This window comes from Aspergillus neoniger (genome assembly GCF_003184625.1).
Source record: "Aspergillus neoniger CBS 115656 unplaced genomic scaffold BO87scaffold_30, whole genome shotgun sequence".
NCBI lineage: Eukaryota > Fungi > Ascomycota > Eurotiomycetes > Eurotiales > Aspergillaceae > Aspergillus > Aspergillus neoniger.
The window spans coordinates 65,598-91,047 of record NW_020291158.1 but is presented as its reverse complement, the minus strand read 5'-3'; the positions used below and the strand labels follow the sequence as shown (position 1 = coordinate 91,047).

General features: G+C 51.4%; 7 protein-coding genes and 1 non-coding gene across 8 annotated transcripts; 4 read left to right on the top strand and 4 right to left on the bottom strand.

The window, feature by feature from the left end:
* Positions 1-866: 866 nt before the first annotated feature.
* On the bottom strand, positions 867-971 carry BO87DRAFT_t206. The gene has a single exon. It is a non-coding gene; the product is annotated as a tRNA-Ser (tRNA).
* Positions 972-2,719: 1,748 nt separating this feature from the next.
* BO87DRAFT_340869 (MFS transporter) lies at positions 2,720-4,859 on the top strand. The gene is made up of 2 exons (XM_025620676.1): positions 2,720-3,684; positions 3,753-4,859. The coding sequence occupies exons 1-2, from the start codon at positions 2,937-2,939 to the stop codon at positions 4,658-4,660; spliced, it is 1,656 nt and encodes a 551-aa protein (XP_025476683.1). The 5' UTR covers positions 2,720-2,936; the 3' UTR covers positions 4,661-4,859.
* A 610-nt stretch (positions 4,860-5,469) lies between these two features.
* BO87DRAFT_365160 (sister chromatid cohesion factor PDS5) lies at positions 5,470-10,807 on the top strand. The gene is made up of 3 exons (XM_025621786.1): positions 5,470-6,050; positions 6,163-7,836; positions 7,893-10,807. Exons 1-3 carry the CDS (start codon positions 5,694-5,696, stop codon positions 10,344-10,346), a joined length of 4,485 nt encoding a protein of 1,494 aa, XP_025476682.1. The 5' UTR covers positions 5,470-5,693; the 3' UTR covers positions 10,347-10,807.
* Positions 10,808-11,589: 782 nt separating this feature from the next.
* On the bottom strand, positions 11,590-14,870 carry BO87DRAFT_409063 (SWI/SNF chromatin-remodeling complex subunit SNF5). The gene is made up of 4 exons (XM_025626220.1): positions 14,669-14,870; positions 14,506-14,596; positions 12,164-14,344; positions 11,590-12,052 (listed from the first exon to the last, which is right to left on the bottom strand). Exons 1-4 carry the CDS (start codon positions 14,701-14,703, stop codon positions 11,717-11,719), a joined length of 2,643 nt encoding a protein of 880 aa, XP_025476681.1. The 5' UTR covers positions 14,704-14,870; the 3' UTR covers positions 11,590-11,716.
* Positions 14,871-14,901: 31 nt separating this feature from the next.
* Positions 14,902-15,785, top strand: BO87DRAFT_443573 (uncharacterized protein; the record flags this gene model as incomplete). Its single annotated transcript, XM_025628104.1, has 4 exons — positions 14,902-14,946; positions 14,979-14,983; positions 15,127-15,185; positions 15,289-15,785. The coding sequence occupies 4 exons, from the start codon at positions 14,902-14,904 to the stop codon at positions 15,687-15,689; spliced, it is 510 nt and encodes a 169-aa protein (XP_025476680.1). The 3' UTR covers positions 15,690-15,785.
* On the bottom strand, positions 15,491-16,871 carry BO87DRAFT_379108 (endonuclease/exonuclease/phosphatase family protein). Its single transcript, XM_025623955.1, has one exon. The coding sequence runs from the start codon at positions 16,775-16,777 to the stop codon at positions 15,881-15,883; it is 897 nt and encodes a 298-aa protein (XP_025476679.1). The 5' UTR covers positions 16,778-16,871; the 3' UTR covers positions 15,491-15,880.
* A 525-nt stretch (positions 16,872-17,396) lies between these two features.
* BO87DRAFT_461563 (GMC family oxidoreductase) lies at positions 17,397-21,794 on the bottom strand. The gene is made up of 9 exons (XM_025629100.1): positions 21,203-21,794; positions 21,078-21,114; positions 20,937-21,007; positions 20,500-20,882; positions 20,253-20,440; positions 18,987-19,292; positions 18,688-18,880; positions 17,704-18,609; positions 17,397-17,635 (listed from the first exon to the last, which is right to left on the bottom strand). The coding sequence occupies exons 1-9, from the start codon at positions 21,386-21,388 to the stop codon at positions 17,440-17,442; spliced, it is 2,466 nt and encodes an 821-aa protein (XP_025476678.1). The 5' UTR covers positions 21,389-21,794; the 3' UTR covers positions 17,397-17,439.
* Positions 21,795-23,238: 1,444 nt separating this feature from the next.
* On the top strand, positions 23,239-25,359 carry BO87DRAFT_379105 (curved DNA-binding protein (42 kDa protein)). The gene is made up of 5 exons (XM_025623954.1): positions 23,239-23,388; positions 23,668-23,751; positions 23,822-23,926; positions 23,997-24,809; positions 24,877-25,359. The coding sequence occupies exons 1-5, from the start codon at positions 23,361-23,363 to the stop codon at positions 25,065-25,067; spliced, it is 1,221 nt and encodes a 406-aa protein (XP_025476677.1). The 5' UTR covers positions 23,239-23,360; the 3' UTR covers positions 25,068-25,359.
* The last annotated feature ends 91 nt before the right edge of the window (positions 25,360-25,450 follow it).

The window sequence follows — 25,450 nt, the reverse complement described above, 5'->3', positions numbered from 1 at the left end:
ATGCGTCGTTGTGATTCTGCGACGTAGCACAGACACAGCAATGTAGACCTACCAGTAGTCCTCACCGCTCCAATTGCAACAAGAAACCACTGAAACCCAATCTTTCGATTCTAACAACCCAAATTTGAGACCAACCACCACCAGGTGCATCTCCATTCAATCTGTAACATCAGTCCCACACTGCAGAAAAGTAAACATGAAAGTAGAGTACGTACGTAGTACTATGTATAGTCACCGCTAATTGCAACCGATCGGACTCACCCGCCTAGCATATATCGTGTATCGACTGATCACATCACATCACATCATATCATCCTCTCTGCCTCTCTGTCTCTCTGCCCTCTCGTTCTCGCTTAAGTATCACGGGCAGCTCGGATATGCGGCCAGTGTTCTGCATGCACGGGTTCCCAACCAACCACCATAGATCCATCGGGTCGTAGGTTGCCGGAGCAGTTAGCTACTGAGCTATTCTGGGTTATTCGTAAACAGACACTACACTGTAAATAAATCGGCTAGCTAGGCTACATACGCAGTTACTGACCGGTTCGCATGATCTCGAACTGCCTTAGGAGGTACTTATTATCTAGTAGTAGCTGGCTAGGTATCAGTGCATGCATGCATGCACGCTTGCATGGGAAGATTGGGGCGTAGGTAGGGTTCGGGGTTTGGTTTCATGATATACTTACTACATACATACATATTGTACATAGTAGTGTGAGGAGGAACCTAGACAGAATCGACCAAAAATAGTAGTCGTCAGATAGAACCCTCCTCACCCTCAAAATATGTACTCAGAACAAGAGTTAATTTTCCTAACTAGACAGTTAAGATATAGGAAGGATGCGGAAGAAAAAGAAAAAGATATGCGACACCTCTGGGACTCGAACCCAGGCGGGCGAACCCACAGGCTAATCAGCTAGTACGGAGATGTAGTAGCAGGCCTGCGCCTTAAACCACTCGGCCAAAGTGTCTGATTGGTTATATTCTTTCCACTTCTTAGTGAAATATATACTGTACATCCATTAAGTAAAGCGAAGTTGATCCACAATCATTCAAGCTCTTCTCTTTGTTCCATGGTATCGGACATTGGCATTATTGATTGCTTAGCTTAGATAGGTTCGGTTCGTTGTTTAAACTATGGGTAGTTAAGGGTTTTTTTACTAGTTTTCTTGTGTGTGTGTGTGTGTGTGTGTGTGTGTGTGGTGGATCGGAATAGTTCCGTATGGTCCTGTGTTGTAGTAGTAGGTAAATCTTGCCTTGTTGGTTGATTGGTGGATATTGGAAATCTCTTCAAGCACTTCTTCTTACCGGAGTAGTTCGTTTGGTGGTAATGGCGGCTGTTTGCTCTCCTGCTAATGCGGTTCTCGTCACGGGCTATCATGTACGCGGGCGGATAAGTTCTTAGAGGATAGACTTTTTGTTTCGTTTGTCAAACTAATCTGCCTTGTATTTATTCTCCGGCGTGAGTTGTCTACGACCTAGCTGTCTAGCAGCAGTTAGAAGGAGGTGTGTGTTTGAGACTTGACCTGAAGAGCTGTCACATATTTCTGTCTCCTCTCTCTTATTCTTGCAGGATCCAGTCAGGTCTCCATCTGTCGAAGGTCTAGACGTGTAAAGAAGGGAAAGAGAAAGGCAAGAGAAAAAAAAAATTATGGAGCCCATAGCTATAATCTATGGAACCCCTATCTTTTTTTTTCCCATGGTCCTACTATAACACTATCCAAGCCACACAAGCACAAAGTCAGCCTGTTTATCTTCAAGTAGATTAGTTCTGGTGATGAGGTTTCAAGTCGCTGAGGGTTAGCACCTGGATTTCTAACCGTATTGGGTATGGTTTCGGCTTTCGGTCTCAGAAAATGTGCCGCCGTTCCTGGTTCGTATCCCAGCGTATGGCCCGTGGACAGGCTGAAGTTAAGCAGATGACGAATCACTGCACAAGTTGCAGACGCGCAGATAAGTCCAACAGTAGATTGCGTGATATGGCAGACCGATTGTTGTAACTACCACGTGCTGCTATTGCTGACATATCTACCACAGTCTGGCACAAACACATGAAACAGACTGATCTCATCAACGGTCAGTCTGCGCACGTCCTGAGGACGAAGTGTCGAGAAATGTCGAGATAGGCATGCCAAGACATCGGGTAGAAGTGGGCACTGGATCCAGTGCTGATATCTAACCTTTTTCATGAATCATTTCGGAGATTCGGAGCCACCGAGGCGCGAGCTGGTGCCCACTTGGCCGCATAGAGCGAAGAGTTTGCATCCCATGGCCCCCAATTTGTTAGAGCTGCCTGAGGGGCTTGTTGTGCAGACGGGGAAGCGCATTATTCATGACGCTTGCGTTATTTCTGGCCTACAGATCAGTACGTTCCCAATGAGAATCCTGTAAACACCGGGGACCCTGGTCATCCTTCGGATATAACGGCTCATAATCAAGCCCGGGCATGATGGCATTGCCCTAACCTAAGCACAGGATCACATCTGAGGTCAGTCGGGGATCTGTAGGAAGGTGGGTAACCTGATCCTGGGACCTTGGGATGTTATGGTCAATATGGACCGGTCCTAGGAGTGGGGTCCCTCGCTGGAGATATCCCGCCTGGCTTAACCCCGTCGGCTTTTCCATGATTAAGACCGGTCTTGATTAATCATTTCTTCATGTCTTGGCTTGAGGAGGCCCACTCAGTGAAGAGGCTTGGGTGTCTTTATAATGTCCATCATGGCCCTAGACTCCCGGCAGGTGTTTTGCGCATCCTGTTCCCCAGTCCCTTTAGACATTTCGATTGGTCTGTGGAGACAATCTTGTATACTATATCCGTCTCCATCCAGGGCGGTTTCCTCCACGTTGAAACTGGTCTTTCATCCTTCGCGACCCTTCCCATAGCATCAAGACTATTAGCTCTCGTTGGCGCATTTGGGTGAGCGCAGACATATATTATGAGTGACATACAGCATACTTCCGGTGCTGCAGCACCGGAATCGAACCTTGCACCTTCGCATCTCGACACAACACACGAAGCGCATCTGCGTTCCTCCGACTCGACTCTTAAATCGGAATCCGCCAGTACATCCGGCGACCCAGAAAAGGGCCGCGAAGACGTCATCGACAAGGAGTTGGAGCAAGATGGATATGATATCGAGGCCGGCGCACCTCAACCAGAAATGGAAAAGGCAGCGGAGAAGGAAAAGGATCCCAACTTGGTGGAATGGGACGGTCCAGATGACCCCGAAAATCCCCAAAACATGCCCCGTTGGCGCAAGTGGCTGATCACCATGTCGCTGTCATTCATGACTACGTGGATCACGTTCGCCAGTAGTGTCTTCTCGACTGCAACCATTGTGACTGCCAAGGAATTCGGTGTCTCGACTGAGGTTATGATTCTGGCAACCAGTTTGGTGGTTTTCGGATTCGCAGTTGGACCGTTGTTTTGGTCTCCTCTGTCGGAGCTGTATGGACGTAGGATTCCCTTGTTCTCTGGCTACGCCATCTTCGCCATCTTCCAGATTCCCGTTGCAGTGGCACAGAACGTGGAGACCATCTTGGTCTGCCGATTCTTGATTGGTATCTTTGGCTGCTCGCCCCTGGCAGTAGTGGGTGGTGCTATGGCCGACTTTTGGGATCCCGTTGATCGTGCGGTTGCTATTTCAGCGTTTGCCAGTGCTACCTTCATTGGACCCGTTCTTGGTAAGCAAGCTCCCATTGCGCCCCGAATAACATACTGTAGATGTCATTTGCTAACATGTCTTATGCAGGTCCTATTGTCGGAGGGTACCTCACTGACTCGTACCTTGGCTGGCGCTGGACGGCCTGGATTACCTTGATTGCTTCGGGATCCTTTGGCCTGCTGGCCTTCCTTATTGTCCCCGAAACGTATGCGCCGAGAATCCTTCAGAAACGTGCCGCTCGTCTTCGTCGGGAGACCGGGAACGAGGCTCTGCACTCCCTCTTGGACAATGCTCGCCCCACGATGAACGACATCGTGACCAAGTACCTCCTGCGGCCGGTGATGATGCTATTCCTCGAGCCCATTCTGCTTCTGATCACTCTGTATTTGGCATTGGTATACGGCATCCTGTACCTGTTCTTCGAAGCCTACCCCGTGTCGTTCGAGTCCGTGCGCGGGTGGACGAACGAGGGTATCGCAGGGCTGCCCTTCATTGGCATCCTGGTGGGAGTGCTCTGTGGAGCGGCGTTGATTATCTGGCAGACGAAGACGCGGTTCGCTCGGAAGCTGGCCAAACACGGCCGTGTGGTGCCGGAGGAGCGTCTCATTCCGATGATAATTGCGTCGGTGCTGCTGCCCGCTGGTCTGTTCTGGTTCGGCTGGACCTCACATCCCAGTACCTCCTGGGGCGCTCAGGTTGTGGCTGGTGTGCCCATTGGCATGGGAATCCTGGTGATTTTCATGCAGGGACTCAACTACATCATTGACGTGTACTTGATGTTCGCCAACTCAGCCATCGCCGCCAACACCTTGGTGCGGAGTAGCCTGGGAGGTGCCTTCCCTCTCTTTGCCACGCAAATGTATAACAAGCTGGGAGTAGACTGGGCCTCCAGTCTGCTCGGTTTCATCACGGTCGCCATGATTCCCATTCCCGTCCTCTTCTTCTTCTACGGCAAGAAGCTTCGGGCTATGAGCCGGTTCAGTCCGAAGTTGTAAATAGGGTGGAAGAGTGAATAAAGGAGGACGAAAACAGGAACTGAAAACTTGCATCTTCTCTCATGGATTTCTCTTTATGGGTGTGACTCACTCAGCATTCTTCACGCATCATCAGCATCAGCATGATGGCGTTGTTCCAGCGGGATATAGAACTTGGGATGATTAATGTTTATTGATTGAGGTAGTAATGTGACATGGGGGATATATATAGATAGCGATTGCATTTGCATCTGCAGGTGTACTCCATATAAATATACATATACAATATAAAATAATATGATGATGATGATAGTGATGGTTGCAAAGACTGATATATATTAATTGTTATTATTAATGTGTTCATTATTTGGTGGTGAAACCCGGAAAGTTGCCAACGGGTTGCTTGCCGTCTCTACTCTTGATTGGCCAATGCTCACCTCCAGACCGATTGGGAAGCGTGCAGATTAATCAAGCCAAATCACCAACTGGTTGGGAGGTGAAAGACAAATCCACCCTGTTTCTTCATCCATGCAAGACATTAAGACATTAAGACATTTCTGACCAGAAGTCCCCTACTGCGTACTGATCAGTAGACAACTACTACTGGCGTAATAGTAGAAAAGTTCCTGAAACAGTACAAAAGCAAAGGAGTCGCGCGACGCGTCCCGAAAGTGGAGGCGGTGGAAAGGCGGTGATTTTCTTGTGGTTCCTTTTGGTCTCGCCGGTCGGACTTCCTTTGCTGTGCTGTGCTTTGCTTTGCTCTGCTCTGCTTTGCTTTGCTCGGCCGGCCAGTCACTCACTCACTCTCTCCTCCTCCAAAGTCCACCGTCTATCGGTTCTCTTCTTCTTCCCCCCCAATTTCTCCTCCCACGTGCAGCTTCCTTTCCTCCTTCTCCCCCCTTTTTCGACACACATCATTTACCATCCGAGTCTCTTTATCCTATCTCTACGTCGACTGCCCCCCCCCCTCTTCAACTCCTACCCCCCTCCGATACCGCGCATGGTGTATTGAAGCTCGTTCCAACTCCCTCGGCTTCCCCGCGCTTTGTCCACGATGCCCGCGCGCACTCGTCAGGGCCCCTCCGTCGCCTCGGAGGCCGTGGACCCGGAAGATACATCCGCGGGCCTGCGCCGTCTCAAGTTCAATGAGCCTCTATCCTGGCGCGTCGGTCGGTCCGCCATTCCCATCGCCGATCTGCTGCAACGCTTGCAGACCCTGGCGCAGGAGCTTCGCCGACTGGAGCAGGAGGAAATTGATACGGACTCGCTGAAAAAGGTCTCGCAGGAGCTCGCGTCGGCTCATCTCCTGGCGCACAAGGATCGCGGCGTGAGAGCCTGGGCGGCGTGCTGTATCGTCGATGTCTTGCGTCTCTGTGCGCCCGACGCGCCTTTTACGGGCAATCAACTGAAGGTGCGCGGCCAATTGCCAACCCCTGAAGACGGTCGCACTCGGCCTTTTCATCCATCTCTCGTTATTGCTTGCGCGCGATGATCGTGCTGACTGACGTTCGCTCGAATTTTAGGACATTTTTACCTGCATCGTCTCGTCCATCGTCCCCGCGCTCGGGGACCCATCCAACTCCTACAATGCTCAGCACATCTACGTCTTGAACTCTCTTGCGGAGGTCAAGAGTATCGTGCTGATGACAGATCTGGACCATCCCGATTCATTGATCATCCCTCTATTTACGAGCTGCTTCGACATCGTCTCTGGGTCCTCTAAAACGTCTACGGGGGAGGAGGTCGCCAAGAATGTCGAGTTCGACATGACGCGCCTGCTCGTGACGGTTATCGACGAGACGCCTGTTCTTGCCGCCGATGTGGTCGATGTCATAGTGGCCCAATTTCTGCGCATCGACCCCCGTGCCATGGAGGCGCCGAACAAAAGAGGGAAGAGAGGCGATGCGCCGGTGGATGCGAAACAGGGAACGCTTCTTCTGAAAGACTACCCTCCTGCGTACAATATGGCCAAGGCCATCTGTCAAGCATGCCCGGAGAGGATGACGAGCCACATTAGCCAGTATTTCAACAACGTCATCATTGATGCGTCTGCGGAGGGTGCGAATGGATCCTCGAAGGGCGGCCATCGCAAGCCCAATCTGGACGATTCCGACGAGGAGGGAGAAGACATCAAGGAATTGAGCAAGGCGCACCGCCTCATCCGAGAACTGTGGAGAGCATGTCCCGAGGTGTTGCAGAACGTGGTTCCGCAACTCGAGGCGGAATTGTCAGCAGAGTCGCTGTCCTTGCGTCTCCTGGCTACCCAGACCATCGGTGATCTTACGGCAGGTATCGGGGTTGCTGGACCACCCCCTCCGCCGCCGATGGATCCTGCCGCTTATCCGCCTGTGGCCATAGAGGAGTACGCGCAGACGATCCCTCAACCTAGTGTTCTTCTCACCCCCTTCTCTCCGAAACCCTTCTCGCAGACACACAGCTCCACTTATGAAAGCTTTCTGAGTCGCCGGCTGGACAAATCCGCCTCAGTAAGAGCTGCTTGGGTCACCGTTGTCGGCCGGATTCTGCTGACATCTGCGGGTGGCTCTGGCTTGAGCGAAAGCGAAGAGCAGTCGCTCATCAAACATATCGCCTCGATGCTTCGCGATGCGGACGAGAAGGTGCGGGTGGCCGCCGTCGATGCCATCAGCAACTTTGGCCTGACCCAGGTCGTTAACAAGTTGGGCGCCAGTGGAGGCTTTTCTACCCCTGATTCCGTCCTCTTCATCCTTGCCGAGCGGGTCAAGGATCGCAAGCCACAGGTCCGCGAGCACGCAACGCAGACCTTGGCTCGAATCTGGGCCGTTGCAGTGGGTGAAATCGAGCAGGCGAACGAGCCAGCAGTCACTCTGCTCAAGGATGGACCCTCCAAGATCTTCGATGCCTTCTTCACCAATGATCCTGACATTCACGTCTTGATCGATCGCGTGCTTTTCGATATTCTGCTTCCGCTCAACTATCCTCCCGTCAAGAGTAAGCTGACGCGGAGTAGCTCGAGCCAGTCTCAGAAGCAGAAGGACTCGCAGGCCTCGGAAGGCGATGGAGATATCGACGTTGACAAGATTCGGGCCCGTCGCATACTCACCCTTCTCAAGAGCCTCGATGAGAAGGCGAAAAAGGTGTTCTTTGCCATGCAAGCCCGTCAAATATCTATGAGGACCGCGATGACGGTCTATCTGCAGGCTTGCGAGGAGTACAATGTAAGTTCCGAGGCAGTCCCTTTAATAAATTCAACTGCTGATGCCTTTTGATATAGGGCGGCGTGATGGAGAAGGACCAAGAACGGATCAAGGCTCAGTTGAGCAAAGTGATTGACACCTTGTCCAAACTTCTCCCTGACCCGTCGCGGACATCTGCAGATCTCTGGAAATTCGCCAAGGTGCACGACCGGCGTGGTTACCAGCTGATCCGGTTCTCAATGGCTGCGGTCAGTGATTACCGGACCGTAGTCAAAGCCATCAAAGAGCTGGGAAGGAGGTTGCAAAGCTCCAACAATTCCTCCCTGCTTGATACTCTCACGCCTCTCTTGTATCGCTCTAGCTCATTGGTGTTCAACAGAAGCCATATTCCAGCTATCATGAGTCTATCAAGAACGGATGAGAATGGCTTGGCTAACCCTGCCCAGGAGATGTTGCGGGAGATCTCTTCTCGAAATCCCGAGGTGCTGGAAGCGCAGGTCCAGGAAATGTGCAAAGATCTGGAATCGCAGACGCCCAGCTCCTCCACGAAGGATGGTGCGGGCACCGAAGAGATCCTCAAAGCATGCTCTGGTTTCGCAAAGAAGCTCCCATCGAAGCTTCCCAAGGAACGGAAATTCCTCCAGTCATTGGTGAGCTACGCACTGCACAGTCCGTCACCTAGAGCGGCGAAGCATGCCGTTTCTATCCTCATGGCTGTTGCCGATAAGAAGGAAATGTACGCCAAGGATCTGATACAGAAATGCGTGTCCGACTGGGCTTACGGCTCTGATCGGTTCCTCACCAAATTGGCTACCTTGTCCCAGCTGAACCTTTTGGCTCCGCGGGAGGCAGATGATGAGAGTGACGCTATCATCTCGATTGCCGTCAACAAGATCCTCTTGACCAATCGCTCTCCTCAACCAGATGCTGGGTATGCGTGGTCTGATGTAGTGGATGATGAAACAGCAGCCAAGGAGTGGGCTCTGAAGATCATTGTCAATCGCCTACGCGCAAAGGATGGCTCGGATAACGAAGAGGACTTCCGTGCTCACGCCGGACCGGTCTATGATACTCTAAACAAACTCGTCGTGAAGGACGGCGAATTGTCTAAGAAGAAGGACACGCCCGCAACGCAAAAGTCACGGCTACGTCTATTGGCAGCAAGGTCACTGCTTAAGCTCTGTGCGTCCCATGGACTTTGCGACCAGTTGCTTACCCCGCGGGATTTCAACTCGATCGCTTTGGTCGCTCAGGACCCAGTCCTCGAGGTGAGAAGTGGATTTATCAGCCAGCTCAAGAAAAAGCTTGTACAGAAAACGCACTTGAGCTACCGTTGGTACACGGTTCCCTTCCTCCTCGCCTTCGAGCCTATCGCCAGCTTGAAGGACAGCACACTTACCTGGCTGCGGTCGCGAGCTTCATTCTTCTCGCAACAAACCAACGGCAAAAGAAGCGATCAACAGACGGTCATGGAATCCTTGTTCTCCCGTCTACTGTCCCTTCTCGCCTACCACCCCGACTATCCTCCGGCTGAAATGGAAGAGTCTACTCGGGTAGCCGAACTAGTCGACTTCTCCCGCTACATTCTCTTCTATTTGCAGGCTGTGGCCAATGAACACAACCTGTCGCTGATCTTCCACATCGCACAGCGTGTCAAGCAAACACGAGACGGTATCACAAAATCTGACGAAATGAGCACCCGTCTCCACACGCTATCAGACCTAGCCCAAGCGACCATTCGTCGCTTTGCGGACATCTACTCACAACAGCGCAAGTTTGGAGGCGCAGCTGGCGGCACCAACATCCTGCAGACTTACCCTGGCAAGATGGGAGTGCCAAGCTCGATCTTCGCCCCGATGGGTAGCCACCGCGAGGCGCAAGAGGTTGCAGATAAGAACTTCTTCCCGGAAGAAGGCGAGGACTTGCTGGATCGCATCGTGCGATCCGTCATGAGGACTAAGAGCGGGTCCCACGGTTCGGCGAAGAAGAGAAAGCCCGAATCGGCTGAAGCAGGCGGCGACGCAAGCGCTACGAAGAAGGCGCGGAAAGACAAAGAGAAGAAGCCCGCCCGCCCGCGCAAGTCGTCCGGCTCCGTGGGAACCACCAGGACCCCCAAGAAAAAGAAGAAGGACGACGACGGTTGGTCCTCGGATGAGGGAGCTGCCAAGAAAGCGAGCACGGCAGCAAGGAGACGCAGCAGCAGAGGTACATCCCGGAGAGTCAGTTACGCAGACCGGGACAGCGATGAAGATGATATGGAAATGGACGAGTGGGAGGAAGAGCAAGCCGATGAACAAGAGGAAGCAGAAGAGGAGGGCGGTGCCGACAGCGAGGAGGACAACGACAGCGTCGACCTTCCAGACAAAGAAGCAGCCCTGGACGAGATCCTAAGCGACAGGGAAGACTCGCCTCTCTCATCCCCGCCGCCCACATCCCCGCAGAAACCCACAGAGCAAGCACCTTCAAAACCGAGTGGCAATGGCAAACGAACCTCGACTCTACCAAACCGGCGATCCTCTCGAAGAGGATAAGAGGATCTGGATACCCTCTCTCCCCTGAGTGTTTAGCTAGCATGTATGTATCAAAAACCAGCGCGAAGTGAACATGTGATATTTGCAGCGTCAGTTCGAAATGATTTATATTGTATCTTTCATTGACTTGTCGGAGTGGTGTCATCTGTATCTTTCTTCCTACTTATGAATCTTTTGAATTCGTCCCCAACCTACCACATCGTTAAGCAGTCAATCCATCCCTCTTTCATACCATCGATGCAATCTGAACTGGAACTGGAACTGAATATGAACTCAATCGAATTGTGTATACCCATCGCCATCATCTATCTATCTTCTTTCAAATCGCAGTTTATCTCATTTCTCTTGTCAAGTCCATCCCTCCCGCAAGCATTTAGGATATGTGTGCATGTATGTATGTATGTACTCCACATGTATGTTGTCTATCTATCTATCTATCTATCTATCCATCTATCTATCTGGACTATCTGTCTGTCCGTGTTTCTTCATCGTCTTCTTCTTCTTCCTCTCCTTTCTTCTTTCCCTAATTACCTGCATAAAACTAATCCTACCATTCTCATCACTCTTCTCACTCGACCCAAGGACGATAACCAAACCAATAAAGAGTATATATGTAAATATCAAGTAGCAAGTCACGTCACATCAACTAGGCGATGGCGATTTTGGAATGTGAAGTGGCCTTATTACTAACTACTAACTACCACTACTATTAAGCTGCAATTACTTAGTAAACTGGTGGTCCCTGCAGTGAGGGATGTAAGTAACTAAGCTGGTGGGGCGGTGTGCATCGAAGTAGATGCTGTATTATCATATGAAATATTTTCACAAATCTATAGTTGGTATTCAAATCTACTAGAGAACTTAAATACGGTATGTGATATGTCACCGGATATGTATTCAAGGGCCATGGAATTGCCAGGTTTCGATGATTCTTTTGCAACGCTGCCCAAGAAGCACAACAATAATGAAGAGGTCCGTTATTTACGCCGACCATGAGGTAGGTAGGTAGGTAGGTATGGTGAAATGACATGGTGTAGAGGAAGGAAGTAGTAGTAGAGGAGAAAGAGATAAGGGGGAGTAATCCATCTTCCAAGGAGATTCTGATAGTAGAGACATCCAACGAGATGGAAATATGGAATCAAGGGATAGGATAGGATAGAATAGATGGATGGAAAAACCAAGAACAATCGCTCAGTCATGTACATACACAGACATCAATGATTTGAAGTAGACAGTCAAGAGGATGATGCCAAAGGCGGGAACAATGAGGAGTCAATGAAGGAAGGGAAAGAAGAGTGTAAAGTATACATTGATGCGGGTTAATGAGTGAAAAACAGACACCCCCTGCTCCATCATTCAATCATTAATTACTATGATGCGTTGCCCCCGGTTGCGGCTACGGCTGCTGTTTTCGCAACTCGTTCTTCCACCCGCTCTTTGTGTTGGCGGTTCCGGAGATGTACTTCAAAATTGTCGACTGTCGTGCCGGGTCCTGGAGTGTACAGCTTACCCGGACAGTCGTGGCAGCGAATGCGAGGGAGGTATTGGTATTTCAGCTTGTGGCCCGGCTGACTGTTGGAGTTTGCTACCGGCAGCATGGTTTCCGTGTCAACAGCGGTGTAGCGCATGACCCCTTCGAAAGAGTCGTTGGGATAGGAGAGTTTTAAGCGTGCGAGTCCCGCTGCAAGCCAACTTGGCGGCGGGGGCTAAATAAAATCATGTTAGTATGTGGCTGTCTGCGGCACTTCTTCGGTAGCCAGACATTGCGGCCCGTGTGGAGGTGACGAGATGGAAGTAATAGGTCGTTAGTTACTCACCCCGGGGACTCCTGGCTGAGGGGGATGAGGAGCATCTACGGCTCCGATCTGTTGGGCGGGGACTGGTCGTTGTCCGGGAGGAACGCTGGGTACACGGACTTCAGGTTGGGGAGCGGCGGGCGGAGCCATGGGGTTCGGGGTGGGAGTCTGAACTTGGGGTGTGCTCTGCTGCGAGGCTGGTTGTGCTGCCGGGGTCGCAAGGCCTTGTATTGACTGCAGGCCATGTGTGAGGAATTGCCGGAATTTCTCCTTGGAGATCTTGAGCTTGACGAGCAGCTTATCCGGCTCTTCTACAACGCTCTCCTCGCGAATCTCGCGCCTGCGACTTGCGGCTCTCGCCTCGTTGTGTGGCTCGGGCGTGGCGGACTGGCCCAGGCTCGCTCGCAGTGCCGCATGTGCCGCGCTGGCAGCTCCTCTCATGCCTCGTGTACGTGCCGTTCCTTGAGCTAGGTGAGGCCCGATAGCAGGAGAGCCGGTGATTGACGATTCGTCACTGTCGGACTCCTCGGACTCCTCTCCGGTATCCCGCAAGCCGACGGCAGCGCGCCTAGAACGGCTCGAGCCCGACCGCTTGTACACGTTGCTATCCTCCAGGGACACTGCGCAGTTGGGTATGACTGTCGAGACGAGCATGGTCCGGATAGTGCGTTGACGATCCTTGAGGTCGGGCAGTGCGGGTCCACCACGCCGGTTGACAGACCGCTTCTGTCGGCGTTGATCTCGCGATATCGACACCTCAGTCCGCTCGAGCTCCGTTTCGTTCAGTTCGTATAGGTAGGGAGTGAATTCCTTTGCTGCCTGGAAAGGTCGGAAGGAAGAGGTCAGAGGGGTAGGAAGGAATGCGGTCTTCAGGTCAGGATCGTCGATCGGACGGCCATCGAAGGGGTGGGAGAGGATGTAGAGGGATTTGGTGAAAAGTTGTGATTGTTCGCGGATTGAGTGTGCGATCGCGGTCGTGAACTCGCCGGAGAGAGACAGGTCGTCGGTCATACGCTCCGCAAACTCCTCGGGGGAGTTGTGAGGATCATTGATGTCCCACTCAAACTGGTCAATCAGTGTATGTTGGCCAATCGTAATGTTCAATTTTACTAGAATGCGCATCTCATCATTCTTGTAGGCGCTGTAGGGGAGGTGAGGATCCAATGGCTCTTCTTCCATGAAGATCTGAGGATAATAATCGCAAAGCTGCTCCTGGATACTTGAAGAGATCATTCGTATCAGCGGCGCACACGACTCGATAGGGATCTGTAGATCCTCTACGAGCTTCTCTGCGAACAAGTCGGGAGAAATCACGCGATCATGAAGATTCCACGTGAAAGTATCACGGATCTTGATCTTTTCCCAGTCGATATCCAAGCGGATTGGCACTAAATCTTCGGTTTGTTCATTCTGCGTCTTCAGATCCTTGCGGGAGATTCGGAGTTCCCTCGTCCGCCGGTTCCCGGGACGACGTCGATTCGCAGGATATAATAGCTGGGGATGTTGATTCCGCAAATCGGTGCGCTGATTGCCGAAGCCTTCGTAGCCAACACCATAAAGAGCTGCTGGGTTCATGTGGTTCTCGCGTCGTACGGCCAAGAAGTAATCGCGCTCAGCGCGTTTCTGATGTAGAAGCTCCTGGCTGGGATTTTGCCATGCTGTCAAGGCGGAGTGGTGGAACTCCCGGTTGACATAGTCTTCAAGAAGAATCTTGTCGGCGGGAGTCTCACGTACACGTACGGGGAGGCCTTCTGTCGATTGGGAGGAGTTGATAACAGAGCCATCCCGGGATCGTTTCTTGCTCGACGCGGATCCATTGGCACTGTTTGCCTGAGACGAAGGTGATGGATTGCCATTCGACGCGTCATGGGCAGATTCGGTAGAGCCTAGAGACACCCCTGATGCGGCGAGAACAGCCTTTGCGTTCTGCTTTCCCTCTGCAATCGCATCAGATCCGCCCGAACCTTGTCCGGAAGAAGTCTCGGACGCGACGGCGCCATAATCCCCGCTTATGTTAGACATCCCTGAACCAATCTGTCCTTCGTCTGTCGGGGCGTCAATTGAGAACTGTCCAGGCTGAGAGAGGTCAGGTGAAAGCATGCTGGGGATAGGAAGATTGAAGTGTTCCGCGGTCGTCCTTGGCGTGTCGGGCGAGGCAAAACAGACGTCACTTGCACGGATAGGTGGAGAGATGAGGAGGCACTAATTGAGCGGCGAGGATGGATAACTGAAAATGGACGACACTCAGTCACGGCAGCATCCTTGAAGAAGGACTGTAGGATCGGACGCATCCAAGTCAGCTAGTTGTATGAGAGAGTCCCATGTGTAGAAAAGTCAATGGTAGTGGCGACGCGACGGCGCACCGGGCGGAGGCGCGATACGTCGTCGGATGTGCGCAACGGACAAGCATGTCGCAAAGCTACTCCCAGGTGAGTCGCATCAACCAAGTCCTGACTAGAGATCGCTCCAACCGCAAGAGCCGCACGGCCGCGCGGAGTATCAACAGCGAAGAAGGCAATGGATGACTGGACAAGCTGGGGAGGGAGGAAGCAAGAAGACATACCAACCAACCGGCAGAAGGGAAGGAAGGGAATGCAGGACGAATTGGGGACGCGACCGAGCAAGAATAAAGGAAACACGATTAGAACAACAACAAAAAAGAATGATACTAACCAAGAAGGAAGGGGACAATAATATCCGTAATCCGAGCAGAGCGACTCGGGATGGCTGGTACCAGGGCAAGACTCAGGCAGATGTGGATGGGTCTGCGTGCCGGTCTGGGTCTTTCTTTTTGCCTTTCACAAGTGAGGAAACGGACGAGAACCGGGCTAATCAGCTGACGTTTGCTCCCGGGGGGATCTGGCCGGTATTCGATCACTCTTCCAGCTCCAGCTCCCGATTCTTCTTAATTTCTGGTCCCGAGCTCCCCTGATTCGATCTCCAGATAAGATGCTAGACGCGATCCAATCGTTGGATCGCACAAGAACGTGGGGTGGTTTGGGTGGTTTTGCCCCCGACTTCTTAGTAGTGGCTTTTTTGGCGGGTTTTTCCTTTGCGGCGGGAGGGAAAAAAGAGGAGAGAAGAGGAGGAAGAAGGGGAAACGGGCGCGAGAAAAGGTCGACTGAGAGTAAGTAGGTAGTAACCAGGTCGCTCTTCTGCGCTGCCCGGCCCGTTACAAGTCTGGTCTGCTCGGGTTCCGTGTGTGAGGGCAGAATGGCTAGGGGAAGGGGGCAGCTGGGCTGGTGCCAGCAGCACCAGCAGAGTCTCCTGCGATCAGCAACCGGTTCGCAGGGTCTTTAGGGACTCTCATGAAGCCATTCCAGATCCATTCTCCTGCTGCTTTGCCTTCTGGTCTGATCGTAACCTTCCTTACGCTGGATACTGTATGCCTGCGGTAATACCGTTCGCTGTCTCGTATGGTAAGCAGCGCGTGTCCGCTCGCTATCCCGCATTGGGACGTCAGGTGACACCACACCATTCCCGAGTAGGTAAAATGAGGGACGCTAGGGCGTCATTGCCGGCCCTTGGCGTCACCGAGCCGTTTTGATGGTGGATTGACCGGGTCTTCGGATCGGTACGGATGTGTATCAATTCTTTCCTTCCCACTTCTGGCTGATCTTCCGCGAAAATAAAGTCCATCTTAAGTATTCGCGTCTTTCTATCCCTACTGAAGTATAAAAAGCATTCGGGGATTCTGGGGAACAAGAAAGCCAGCTGATGGGGCCTTCGCACTAGTGACTAGTCGTATAACATCACATCGATGACCACCGCCCGATGGTCCGAGTTAAAGACCCCATCGTCGAATCGGTTCGCTAATACTGCATAGCCCTCCACTGCCCATGGCTGACGACCATGGCTAAGAACCTTGTCTGCCGTTGACTCGAGCAGTACGTAGTCAATGCGCGTCGGATCCTGTCCTTCATGTCCAAACCCCGTCCAGGTTTTGTGGTTTCCGTAATGCTCCCGAGGATTTACCAACTTCGCTGCGTCTGCCAAAGGTGACTCCGGCGCCGTCAAGACGGTATACGCCTCTTGGTCTTCCTGACTATTGAAGTCCCCTGTCAGGAACATCCCCGAGATCATGGGGCCAAAGGCTTTCCCAGTCCGATACTCCTGCAACTTATGCAGAATAATATGGGCTGCTTCTAGTCGGGACCGAGACCCTTGATCGTCCAGGTGGGTATTCATCGCCAAGATCGTCTTGCGACTGGCACGGTGGGTAAAGACACCGATGGTCACGATGCGGATCGAGGCAGCATCCCAGCTCTTGGACGGAGTGTCGGGCGTCTCAGATAACCAGACAGTCTCGCAGTGTCGTAGTTGCCAGATGGAAGGTTGGAAGAGGATAGGCGAATATTCGCCTGCTTTGCAGCCGTCATCTCGTCCCACGCCGATATAGTCCCACGCATTGTTCTGCTTGGAAGCATTGAGTCCAGTGAGGATGTCGACCAGCTGGTTGTGTAGGACTTCCTGTAGACAAATAAAGCCTTCCGCATGGCGTGTGTTGTACTGCAGCTCGTTCAAGAGAAGCTGTACTCTGTCTGCCCAGGGGCGCTCGCCTTTGAAAGGTGAGGAGGTAGCATATCGGATGTTGTGTGTAAGGATGCGAAGGGGGAGCTCTGTCGCGACCCTCATGGTGGTTTAAAGGGCAAGAATTACAGTAGACAAGACTAATAATCAGGAAATGATACTCACTAGCGATGGAAATAATAGAAGAATTGAACCGAAGTTGGGTTAAGTACTGAAAAAGGTGAGGGGGTGAGGTCGCCTCCGATGATTGATCTTGTGATTGGACCAGACCTGCATGAGACTCTCATGTAACATCAATTGAAACCAGTAGGTACGACTACTTAGGGAACACAAGGCTAATTATATGAGTCACTGTTGTGTATCTGTCATTTTAACAGAAAATAGCTTGAGAAGGATTCCGTCTGTCGGGGCATTCTTCGCTGCGGCTTCCTATCCATAATTGAAGGACATGTCGTCTGCTACAAGGCCACCTCCGCCATTACTTCTCTTGGGCGGGAGAGGCCGACTATGCCGACACACCAGACACTGATAATGGTTCAAATCTGTATCAAGTTTTTTTTTCGCACTATTTGTAATGAGTAGTCATGTAGAGAAGTAGTATTCTAACGTTTGTGAAAGTTGTACACCGTTGTGAAGAGTTACGAAAATTTATTGATATATATATTGCTGCTAGTAAGGACTCGAGATTGATAGTATATCATTACAATAGAATATGACTCTGGCTACTACTGTAATAGCACGCGTCTGCTATGTATCAAAAACAGTTATTAGACACTACAAACACCTGAGATAATATCCGCAGCTTGTTCAGCCAACGCATACACACACGCTTGTATATGTGTGCTCAATGGAGTCGGAATTACGCTCGCATCGACAACTCGCAAACCTTCGATTCCTTTGACGCGTAAATCGCTATCAACCACTTTGCCCATGCAAGCACCGCCCGTAGGATGGTACAGTGTCCTGTGCTCATTAGCATTATTCTCTCCCACATAATGATATGTAGTATGGCAGAGCAAATTTGGTCTTACGCTGCTCGACGACGGATGAGATCATCGATAGCTTCATCATCCGTATCAGGACCTAAGGGTAGATATTTCTCTTCGACTGTTTCTGAAACAATCATTTCCTGTCCCGCTGGAGTATCGCATAAGACTTCTCGCAATCTCCGAAGTCCCTCACGCAGGACATATCGATCAGCCTCGGTAGCACAGTAATTAGGATCAATGCGAGGTGCGCTTCGGACGTCTCGATCTGCTAACTTGATGCTTCCCCGAGAAGTTGGAAGCATACAGGACACGCCTGTCGTAATATGTGTACCGTCTACTGCGATGCTAGGGTCCTGAGCGTTGTGCGCCACATAGACGGTAAAGGTTTCCACATGCACGCGCTGGGAGGTAATAAGCGGATGCTCATCTGGGTTGCAATTGGGGTCGTCCTTGGCCAGTGCTTGCCGAAGAGCATCGAGAGGCACTGAATCTAAGGCCACAAAGTCAATGGGATTTCCTCGGAAGAAGGCTGGGTCAGTGAATGCGGGTGATCCAATTGCTAGCCCATTCTCTGGGTGCTTCAACTGCCACCATTGCGAGACTGCTACATGGTCCGCAAAGTGACGGCCCACATCCGGAAGATCAAGGACAACATTGATCCCATGTGCTCGTAATTCTTCCGCTGAACCAATACCTGACAGCATCATGAGCTGAGGGGTACGATATGCACCCGCAGCAATGATAACCTCTTGACGTGCCATGATCTGGCTTTCGTCCTTATCCTCCAATACTACACCTATTGCAACCTTTTGACTCCCACGTTCCTCCACTAGCACTCGCTTGACCAGAGTTTCAGTCATGATATCCACATCTAGCAGATAAATGGAGCTCGACATTTGTCGCATTCCGTTTTCGCGATTCTCAACAACTTCAGCCAGCCCATAAGGACTGCCGGAATTGATGTCGGGGTTCTATGTTACACCGACGGAATTCCAGGCCTCTTGCACCAGTTGACGAAGAGGGTACCTGCGGCCTGTAGACAAAACGGACTCAGTTCTGATAGGGCCATCAAAGCCATGAACTTCGGGGTCGGCCGAAGGATCAAAGTGATGCTCAAGCTTCCGGAAATAAGGCAGGAGACCTTGGTAGCTCCATCGAGAGTCACCGACTAAGCTGGCCCAGAGGTCATAGTCTTCTTTTGCACCTCGCATCCATCCGCCTAATTGCACCACATAAAAGTCATCAGCTCTGGACTGTATAACAAAATAAAACCACCGTCGCCACCTCAATATTCAGGATTCCGATCTATGATTGCTAAAGCTCACCACTGTTGATTGTGGTACTACCACCCAGAGCCTTCCCCGCGTGATTTGAGAGTACACGATCAGAAAGATGTTTCTGCGGCACCGTCTCGTATGTCCAATCAAGCTCTGATTTAAGTAACTGAGTGGCTTTACTTCCGTCTGGTACGAGGGGGTGGTTGCTGGCATCAGGGCCAGCTTCGATAAGCAAGATCGACAGAGAGGAGTTGTATTGCTTCAGCCGTGAGGCTAGGACACAGCCAGCTGTACCACCACCGACAATAACGTAGTCAAATTGCTCACTTGTAGTCATATTGGTGTCCACAGGGGCTGGTTTAGATTAGGGGGCGTTAGCACGGTGGGGTATAACAAAAGGATATTATACCTGGGGTTCCGAGGGAGTATAGAAGTCGATCACAGAAACTTCTACAGCGATCAAAGGGGGCATTAACCCCGCTCGTCAGCCTACTCAAAATTTTCTGTCAAATGCACCAAGCAGAATAGCTGTTGATGGAATGGAGACTAAATCCAGCATATACCTTAGGGGTCTCCATAGGCATTTGGTGACGTCAATTAAGGCCGCCAGCTCCATCTTGACCCGATTTAATAGTCTGACCGGTGAGAAGATGAGCCTGCCCGAGCGCACCCCTGCCAAATTTCGCCCGTATTTACCCTGTACGTTGTAGGTACAAGATGCGCCGAAGGATGGCAAAACACGAGGTAGTGCATGACAAGGCTGCGAAAAGAAGAAAAAAGACCCCCAATCCCACCACGGGAACTTGCATGTAAGTCAGATTTTAGCCTGTTGGTGAATGATTGGTTGAGGGACGGAACGCGTGTGATGAAAGGAATGTCACTCTTGTTTCAGCCCAAGCGGAAACACATTTGGCAGTAACGAAGTACAGAATGTCGTATGGGAGTTGCGAGTAGGAAGTTTATCTGAAAGTGGGTGGGGATGCTACAATTTTTATTGTCATTTTCGCTATCATTTTCTGCCCGGCCTTAATCGATCCAGTCTGCCCACTGATGACCGTTCAACTGACCATTCAGTCTGCACTCGCACTGCGCCCGGCTCTAACGATAGAAAAGGATCTGGCTGTTGTGCCTGCCCGATTGCCTCTGTCCAATTGGCCCCGAACCCTCGAATGATAGATCGAGATGAGTGGACTGAGCCTGTCTCCGTGACCGCCGTCTTCGATGTTAATGTTTGAGTGCATTCATGCAAAGTCGTTGGTCGCAGACGCTTTAGCAAGTGACATGAAGGGTTGTATGCCGATCGTTCATATGGACCGTTCTCCATAGAATGGAAAGGAGCGAGCCAGTCGAGTAAAGGCCATAGCACAGGAGAATTGGCTATCATAAGCGCCACCGTCCACTCCACCGTTGTCCAAATGCTGATCATCTTGCCATGGTCGTTAATGGCAGAAAAGTCCGTTCTGGCGATGGTTACTGTGCGGACCGCAGTAATGGCAACAACACTGTTTGGAAGCAGGTTAGTGCCCGGCCTGCTTGAAAGAGGCAGTGTCGAGTTACTTACAATAACCCCAAAATCAGAAGACTGATCATTACTAGTTTCTCCGGTCGGGTAATCTTTGTTCTTATAATTCTAGGCAGCGGCAAAATTAAAATTGCCGCATTTGTCACAACGTCAATGATGCTCACTGCCATAAAGGCAGCATTTCGATTGATGCAGTGGCCATCAGAATGTTGCAGGTTCCAGTTGTAGCTCAATGGGCGACAGTTCAAGAGGCTTATGAGGGTAGCCCCAAGGCTCCAGGAAATGCAGACCGCCATGATGACCAAGATCGCATGTCGAGCGGCCTTGGATGAAGCAGCGAGGGATCGGAACAGGGCCATTAAGATACTGCATTTCACCAAGCCCAGTCCTGTGGCGTAAGCCAACCGAAGATAGTAGACACACTGTATGCAGTCATTAGTATCGAAGCGTTGGCAGCCTATTGGGCGCATACATACCTTGAGTGTGAAAGTAAGCCTCCAGCTCCGTGTCTGAGACGTTGGGTAGCCACCGTGCCCGATTGTCAGAACTAGTAGGCAAATGCGACATCCGTTAGAATTTAACAAGTCCTATTCTCTAGGGTAGTCGCGAAAAAATACTCAAGAAGGTCGCCACGGCGTAGGAGTAGAATAAGAGCTGCAACGATCCCGTCAGATATTGAGCTAGAAGGACCAAGATGAATCCTTTTTGAATTGTCGGCGAGGGATTTGTCAAGAAGACTTACCAGAGACGCGAGCATCATGGATTCTGGCATGGAGAATAACGGCCTTCGTCTTCTGGACAACCAGAAGCGGAGACCTGTGGTGAGCGTTGCAAGGAAAAGACACACAGCCAAGGTGATGGCTACATCCCTTCCATCATGAGACAATTCTGCTGTGCGCTTTCCTATTGCCTCTGTAATCGAGCCCATGATGCCGGCTGCGGGCACTGATAAAACGCACCCGTGTAAAGGGAAGGGTGACACATCGGGAGGCCGATACAACGATGCCTCTCAAGGACATTGCGCTCGTCTGACGAGGAGAGGGGCGTATATAAGACCGTAACTTCGCATCCTGTCAGAACGCATTGTTGATTAGGCCTTCGCCCCCAAACTTTTCAAGCAAACTCAACGCTGGGGCGGTATAAGGGGCCCGTCAGAGAGAAGATAAGCCCCGAAAATCTGCAGGACATCCATGTGGTGGTCACACATGGGCGGGGGGGCCAAATCCTGCAGACTTCGGGTAGGCTGGAAGGAAGCCATTGATCAATAAAAGTAGCCATGAAGCGTGGATGGTGGATGCACGTTAGCGGGCCATGAGGCAGTGACAGACTTAAACATTCCACCTTCTCTTACTTATTATTACTGCTGCACAAATGGCTGGGTGTGCCCATTGCCTTGCAGGGTTTCTATTATCCTATAATATGTGCTTATTATTGATTTTGCCATAGTCTCATCTCAGCAGAACACACGAGTAGTCATCAAGTGGGATAGGCTTGGCGGGATAGCCCGAAGAACATGGGAAAATTAAGTAGTAGATCAGCACTATCATCACATGGCGAGGCTCTCCTTCAGCAAGCACTAGATTCCTTCGCATTTCTGGAGCACATCCATGGCCTGAGCACCAATTCTTCTTATAATATCGAAACCAAATCAATGGTCAAAGCTAGTTTCTGTTAGTTGCTGGCTCAAAGATATCAAATCCTAGCCAGCGTGCATGAGCCGTGGCCCGCGTACTTTCTGCTCAGTCAAGCCATGTGCCAGCCAACGATTCTGTCTGGGTTTACGTGGAGCATAGACGGTCAGCCACGCAGCAACCTTTCCCATAATGAGAGCGAGGGAATATCTTGCATAAATATCATTGAAAAAATAAAAAAGTACTACGCAGAAGAAGAAACAATGACTCTAGTCGCGCTGTTCCGTCGTGGTCTCGGCTCCGCATGGATTGACACACAGCGATCGTTTAGCACTCTCAACCATCCCATTACTTATTCCTGGAGTCGTTTTCAGGACACCGTCACTCTGGCTTTGCAGGTCTCACGTGCTATAGCGTCAAGGGCATGATCCAGGTTTGACAGCGGCCTGAACCTTCAATCCGACAAAACCTCCGCAGTCCGGTTCGTGCCATCTACTAATGCCAAGGAGGAGGTTTGTCCTACTGTGTACTACAGTGGAGGGGGTACAGTCTAGGTTGAAGATCTCGCAAGCGATCGGTTTGCAAGCAGTAATGATGAGAACAACATGTGGCGACTGAGACCTGAGGGTGTGATGTCATACTGGATAATCTGGAACTTGCACTTACTTGGTATGACATGGGGCAATCATTAGGATGGGAATGATCAAGAGAAGTTGTACGCCTGTCACGGGATAACTTCGCTCGGTAACCGTCTGAAGCTCGAAAGAAAAGCTCAAGGGGTTCTACGAGACAGAGCATTGGTCAACCCAATCAATTACCAAAAGACAGGAGAGTCCGGAGTAGTTAATGTGAAGGGGAATGCTGAATAGCGGGTTGGGCGTCAAAAGGGCCAGCCAGTCAAGCAGGCAACGAAACAAACTACTAAGGTTTTGTTACTAAATGAAAAGAAATGGTAGGCGGTCAGCTGCACAATAGCGGAGGGTAACAGCAAAACATCCAGATACCAAGCCCTACTCGGAAAGGGAAGAGAACCCCACCGCCAACGCAGCGAAAAACCAGGCCGAAGCCCCCGCTCCAGGTGTATTGGTGGTAAATAATACGGTGCGGTGCACACGACTCCATTCTCACTACTAGTAAGGTTCTCCAGCTCTCCAGCAGAGTCCATTTTCCTCTTTTCTCTTACTGTTGTGCTAGAACTACTGCTCCCCCAGATACCTTCATCTGTAATTCTTCCTCGCAGCAGCGCGAGGATCCCCCTATCGATACACAATGGCTGAGACTCAGGCCCCCGAGGTTGGTAAGTGCTCATGCCATATCCCAGCTACCCCTCTTGGTCCCTCCAATTTGAAAAAAGCTCCGGCGTTTGTGGGCTCCCGCTTGCTTTCGTCGTCATGGTTCGGCTTAGGTTTGGCGACGACTCTGGAGCAGCGGACGAGTGTTACGGAACGATCGCAACCTGCCCTCGTCTTGAACTGCCTGTCAAAGACCTTCATCTCTATCATCACCTTACAATCTCCGGCTTAAACATGCCTGTTCGCTCTCCACCCTAACTAACCCGGCCTCGGTCCATTTCTAGACTACACCCTCAACAACCCCGACACCTTGACCAAGTACAAGACCGCTGCTCAGATCTCCCAGAAGGTTCTCGAAGCTGTCTCAGGTGTGTGATTCCTCGACCCGGGCGTCCGCGCCTAGCTTAGGGCTACGAAATTCTAATCTCGTGATACTAGGATGGTGTGTTGAGGGTAGCAAGATCGTTGAGCTTTGCCAGAAGGGTGACCAGCTCCTCGAGGAGGAGATTGCCAAGGTCTACAAGGGCAAGAAGATCCAGAAGGGTATGTTCCCTTTGTTAGTCCGGAGAAATCAGTGTCAGATCAGCGAGTTAACGTGATGCGCCGGGGAAAGGTATCGCTCACCCCACCACTGTCTCTCCCAGCTCCTATGTGACTCCCTACACTCCCCTGGTGTCCGACGCTCAGGAGGCCGAGACCACCTTGAAGGCCGGTGAGATCGCCAAGATCCAGCTTGGTGCTCAGATCGATGGCTTCGGTACCATCGTTTGCGACATGGTCGTTGTCGCCGACAGCAACTCGTCCGCCGATGTGGTGACCGGCCGCGAGGCTGACCTTATCCACGCCACTCACTACGCCAACGAGCTTCTTCTGAGACTCATGGTTCCCCCTGGCCTGCTCGCCAGCGGAACTGATGAGGAGAAGCAGAAGGCCGCTGCCCAGAAGGCTCCTACCCAGGCTCAGATCACTCAGTTGATTGAGAAGGTCGCCAAGGCCTACGACTGCAACGTTGTCGAGAACACCACCAGCTGGCAGTTTAACCGCAACGAGATTGAAGGCGAGAAGAAGATCATCCTCTCGCCCGGCGCTGGTGTCAAGGGCGAGGGTGTCCCCGAGGTCGGTGAAGTCTGGGGTGTTGAGCTTGGTCTGTCTCTCGGATCCGGAAAGGTCAAGACCCTCCCTCACCGTGCCACTCTCCACCGCCGTACCACCACCACCTACGGCCTCAAGCGCCCTAGCTCCAGACAGACTCTCTCCGAGATCGTCAAGAAGTTCGGCACGTTCCCCTTCAGCTTGCGCCAGCTGGATGATGAGAAGTCTGCCAAGGTCGGTGTTGTCGAGTGTGTCCGTGGTGGTGTCCTGAGACAGTACGAGCCCGCCGGTGATGCCGACAACGCTCCCGTCTCCCGCGTCCTGACCACTCTTGGTATGTTTTGCCTATTCCTATTGATCTACGGTTACCCCAGAAGATATCTCTTCTAACAAGGCTCTAGCTATTACCAAGAACGGCATCACCCGTCTTGCCGCTCCCACCACCCCTGATCTTTCCACGTTCCAGACGGACAAGAAGATCGAGGACGAGGAGATCCTTGCGATCCTCGAGCGCCCGTTGGCCAGATCCACCGGCTCCAAGAAGAACAAGAACAACAAGAAGAAGACCGCCGCCAAGAAGGCTGACGAGTAAATCATCGTCTGACCTGGGCGTCACGTCTGCCGTGTCCGTGGGCGTGTTGGTTTGGCTCAAATGAAAGCCTATGATTTCTTTGCAGGAAACATTCTTCGTCATACCGAAACATTGGCGATGCGCGCCATTACAAAGATCCTTTTTGGAGCTGCATCCATGGAGTTCTGCAGATGATGAGGGATGGGGGAAATCCGTGCGAAAGATGAGCCATGTGGGAGACTGATGTCTTCCATAATACCCTATTACAAAACCTGTTGTCACATAACTAGTTCAGAAGTTCAGAAGATGCGATATGTAAATGCTTGAATAAAAAGAAGCAAAAAAAAAAATGAGGCAGAACATCTTGCTTTCCATCAACATTACTAGATCTATCCGGCCCATGT

What these genes read in the sequence shown, in the direction of transcription:
- BO87DRAFT_340869 (XM_025620676.1), top strand. Translation starts at nt 2,937, where the DNA reads ATGAGTGACATACAGCATACTTCCGGTGCTGCAGCACCGGAATCGAAC. An exon ending in CTTCATTGGACCCGTTCTTG is followed by an intron (nt 3,685 to 3,752) that starts GTAAGCAAGCTC and finishes TGTCTTATGCAG; the next exon opens with GTCCTATTGTCGGAGGGTAC.
- BO87DRAFT_365160 (XM_025621786.1), top strand. Translation starts at nt 5,694, where the DNA reads ATGCCCGCGCGCACTCGTCAGGGCCCCTCCGTCGCCTCGGAGGCCGTG. An exon ending in TTACGGGCAATCAACTGAAG is followed by an intron (nt 6,051 to 6,162) that starts GTGCGCGGCCAA and finishes CTCGAATTTTAG; the next exon opens with GACATTTTTACCTGCATCGT. An exon ending in AGGCTTGCGAGGAGTACAAT is followed by an intron (nt 7,837 to 7,892) that starts GTAAGTTCCGAG and finishes CTTTTGATATAG; the next exon opens with GGCGGCGTGATGGAGAAGGA.
- BO87DRAFT_409063 (XM_025626220.1), bottom strand. Translation starts at nt 14,703, where the DNA reads ATGTCTTCTTGCTTCCTCCCTCCCCAGCTTGTCCA. An exon ending in CTCCCTCCCCAGCTTGTCCA is followed by an intron (nt 14,597 to 14,668) that starts GTCATCCATTGC and finishes AGCGATCTCTAG; the next exon opens with TCAGGACTTGGTTGATGCGA. An exon ending in ACGTATCGCGCCTCCGCCCG is followed by an intron (nt 14,345 to 14,505) that starts GTGCGCCGTCGC and finishes CCGCTCAATTAG; the next exon opens with TGCCTCCTCATCTCTCCACC.
- BO87DRAFT_379108 (XM_025623955.1), bottom strand. Translation starts at nt 16,777, where the DNA reads ATGAGGGTCGCGACAGAGCTCCCCCTTCGCATCCTTACACACAACATC.
- BO87DRAFT_461563 (XM_025629100.1), bottom strand. Translation starts at nt 21,388, where the DNA reads ATGGGCTCGATTACAGAGGCAATAGGAAAGCGCACAGCAGAATTGTCT. An exon ending in CGCCGTGGCGACCTTCTTGA is followed by an intron (nt 21,008 to 21,077) that starts GTATTTTTTCGC and finishes TTTGCCTACTAG; the next exon opens with TTCTGACAATCGGGCACGGT. An exon ending in GTTTTGTCTACAGGCCGCAG is followed by an intron (nt 18,610 to 18,687) that starts GTACCCTCTTCG and finishes CAATTCCGGCAG; the next exon opens with TCCTTATGGGCTGGCTGAAG.
- BO87DRAFT_379105 (XM_025623954.1), top strand. Translation starts at nt 23,361, where the DNA reads ATGGCTGAGACTCAGGCCCCCGAGGTTG. An exon ending in GGTTCTCGAAGCTGTCTCAG is followed by an intron (nt 23,752 to 23,821) that starts GTGTGTGATTCC and finishes TCGTGATACTAG; the next exon opens with GATGGTGTGTTGAGGGTAGC. An exon ending in CCGCGTCCTGACCACTCTTG is followed by an intron (nt 24,810 to 24,876) that starts GTATGTTTTGCC and finishes ACAAGGCTCTAG; the next exon opens with CTATTACCAAGAACGGCATC.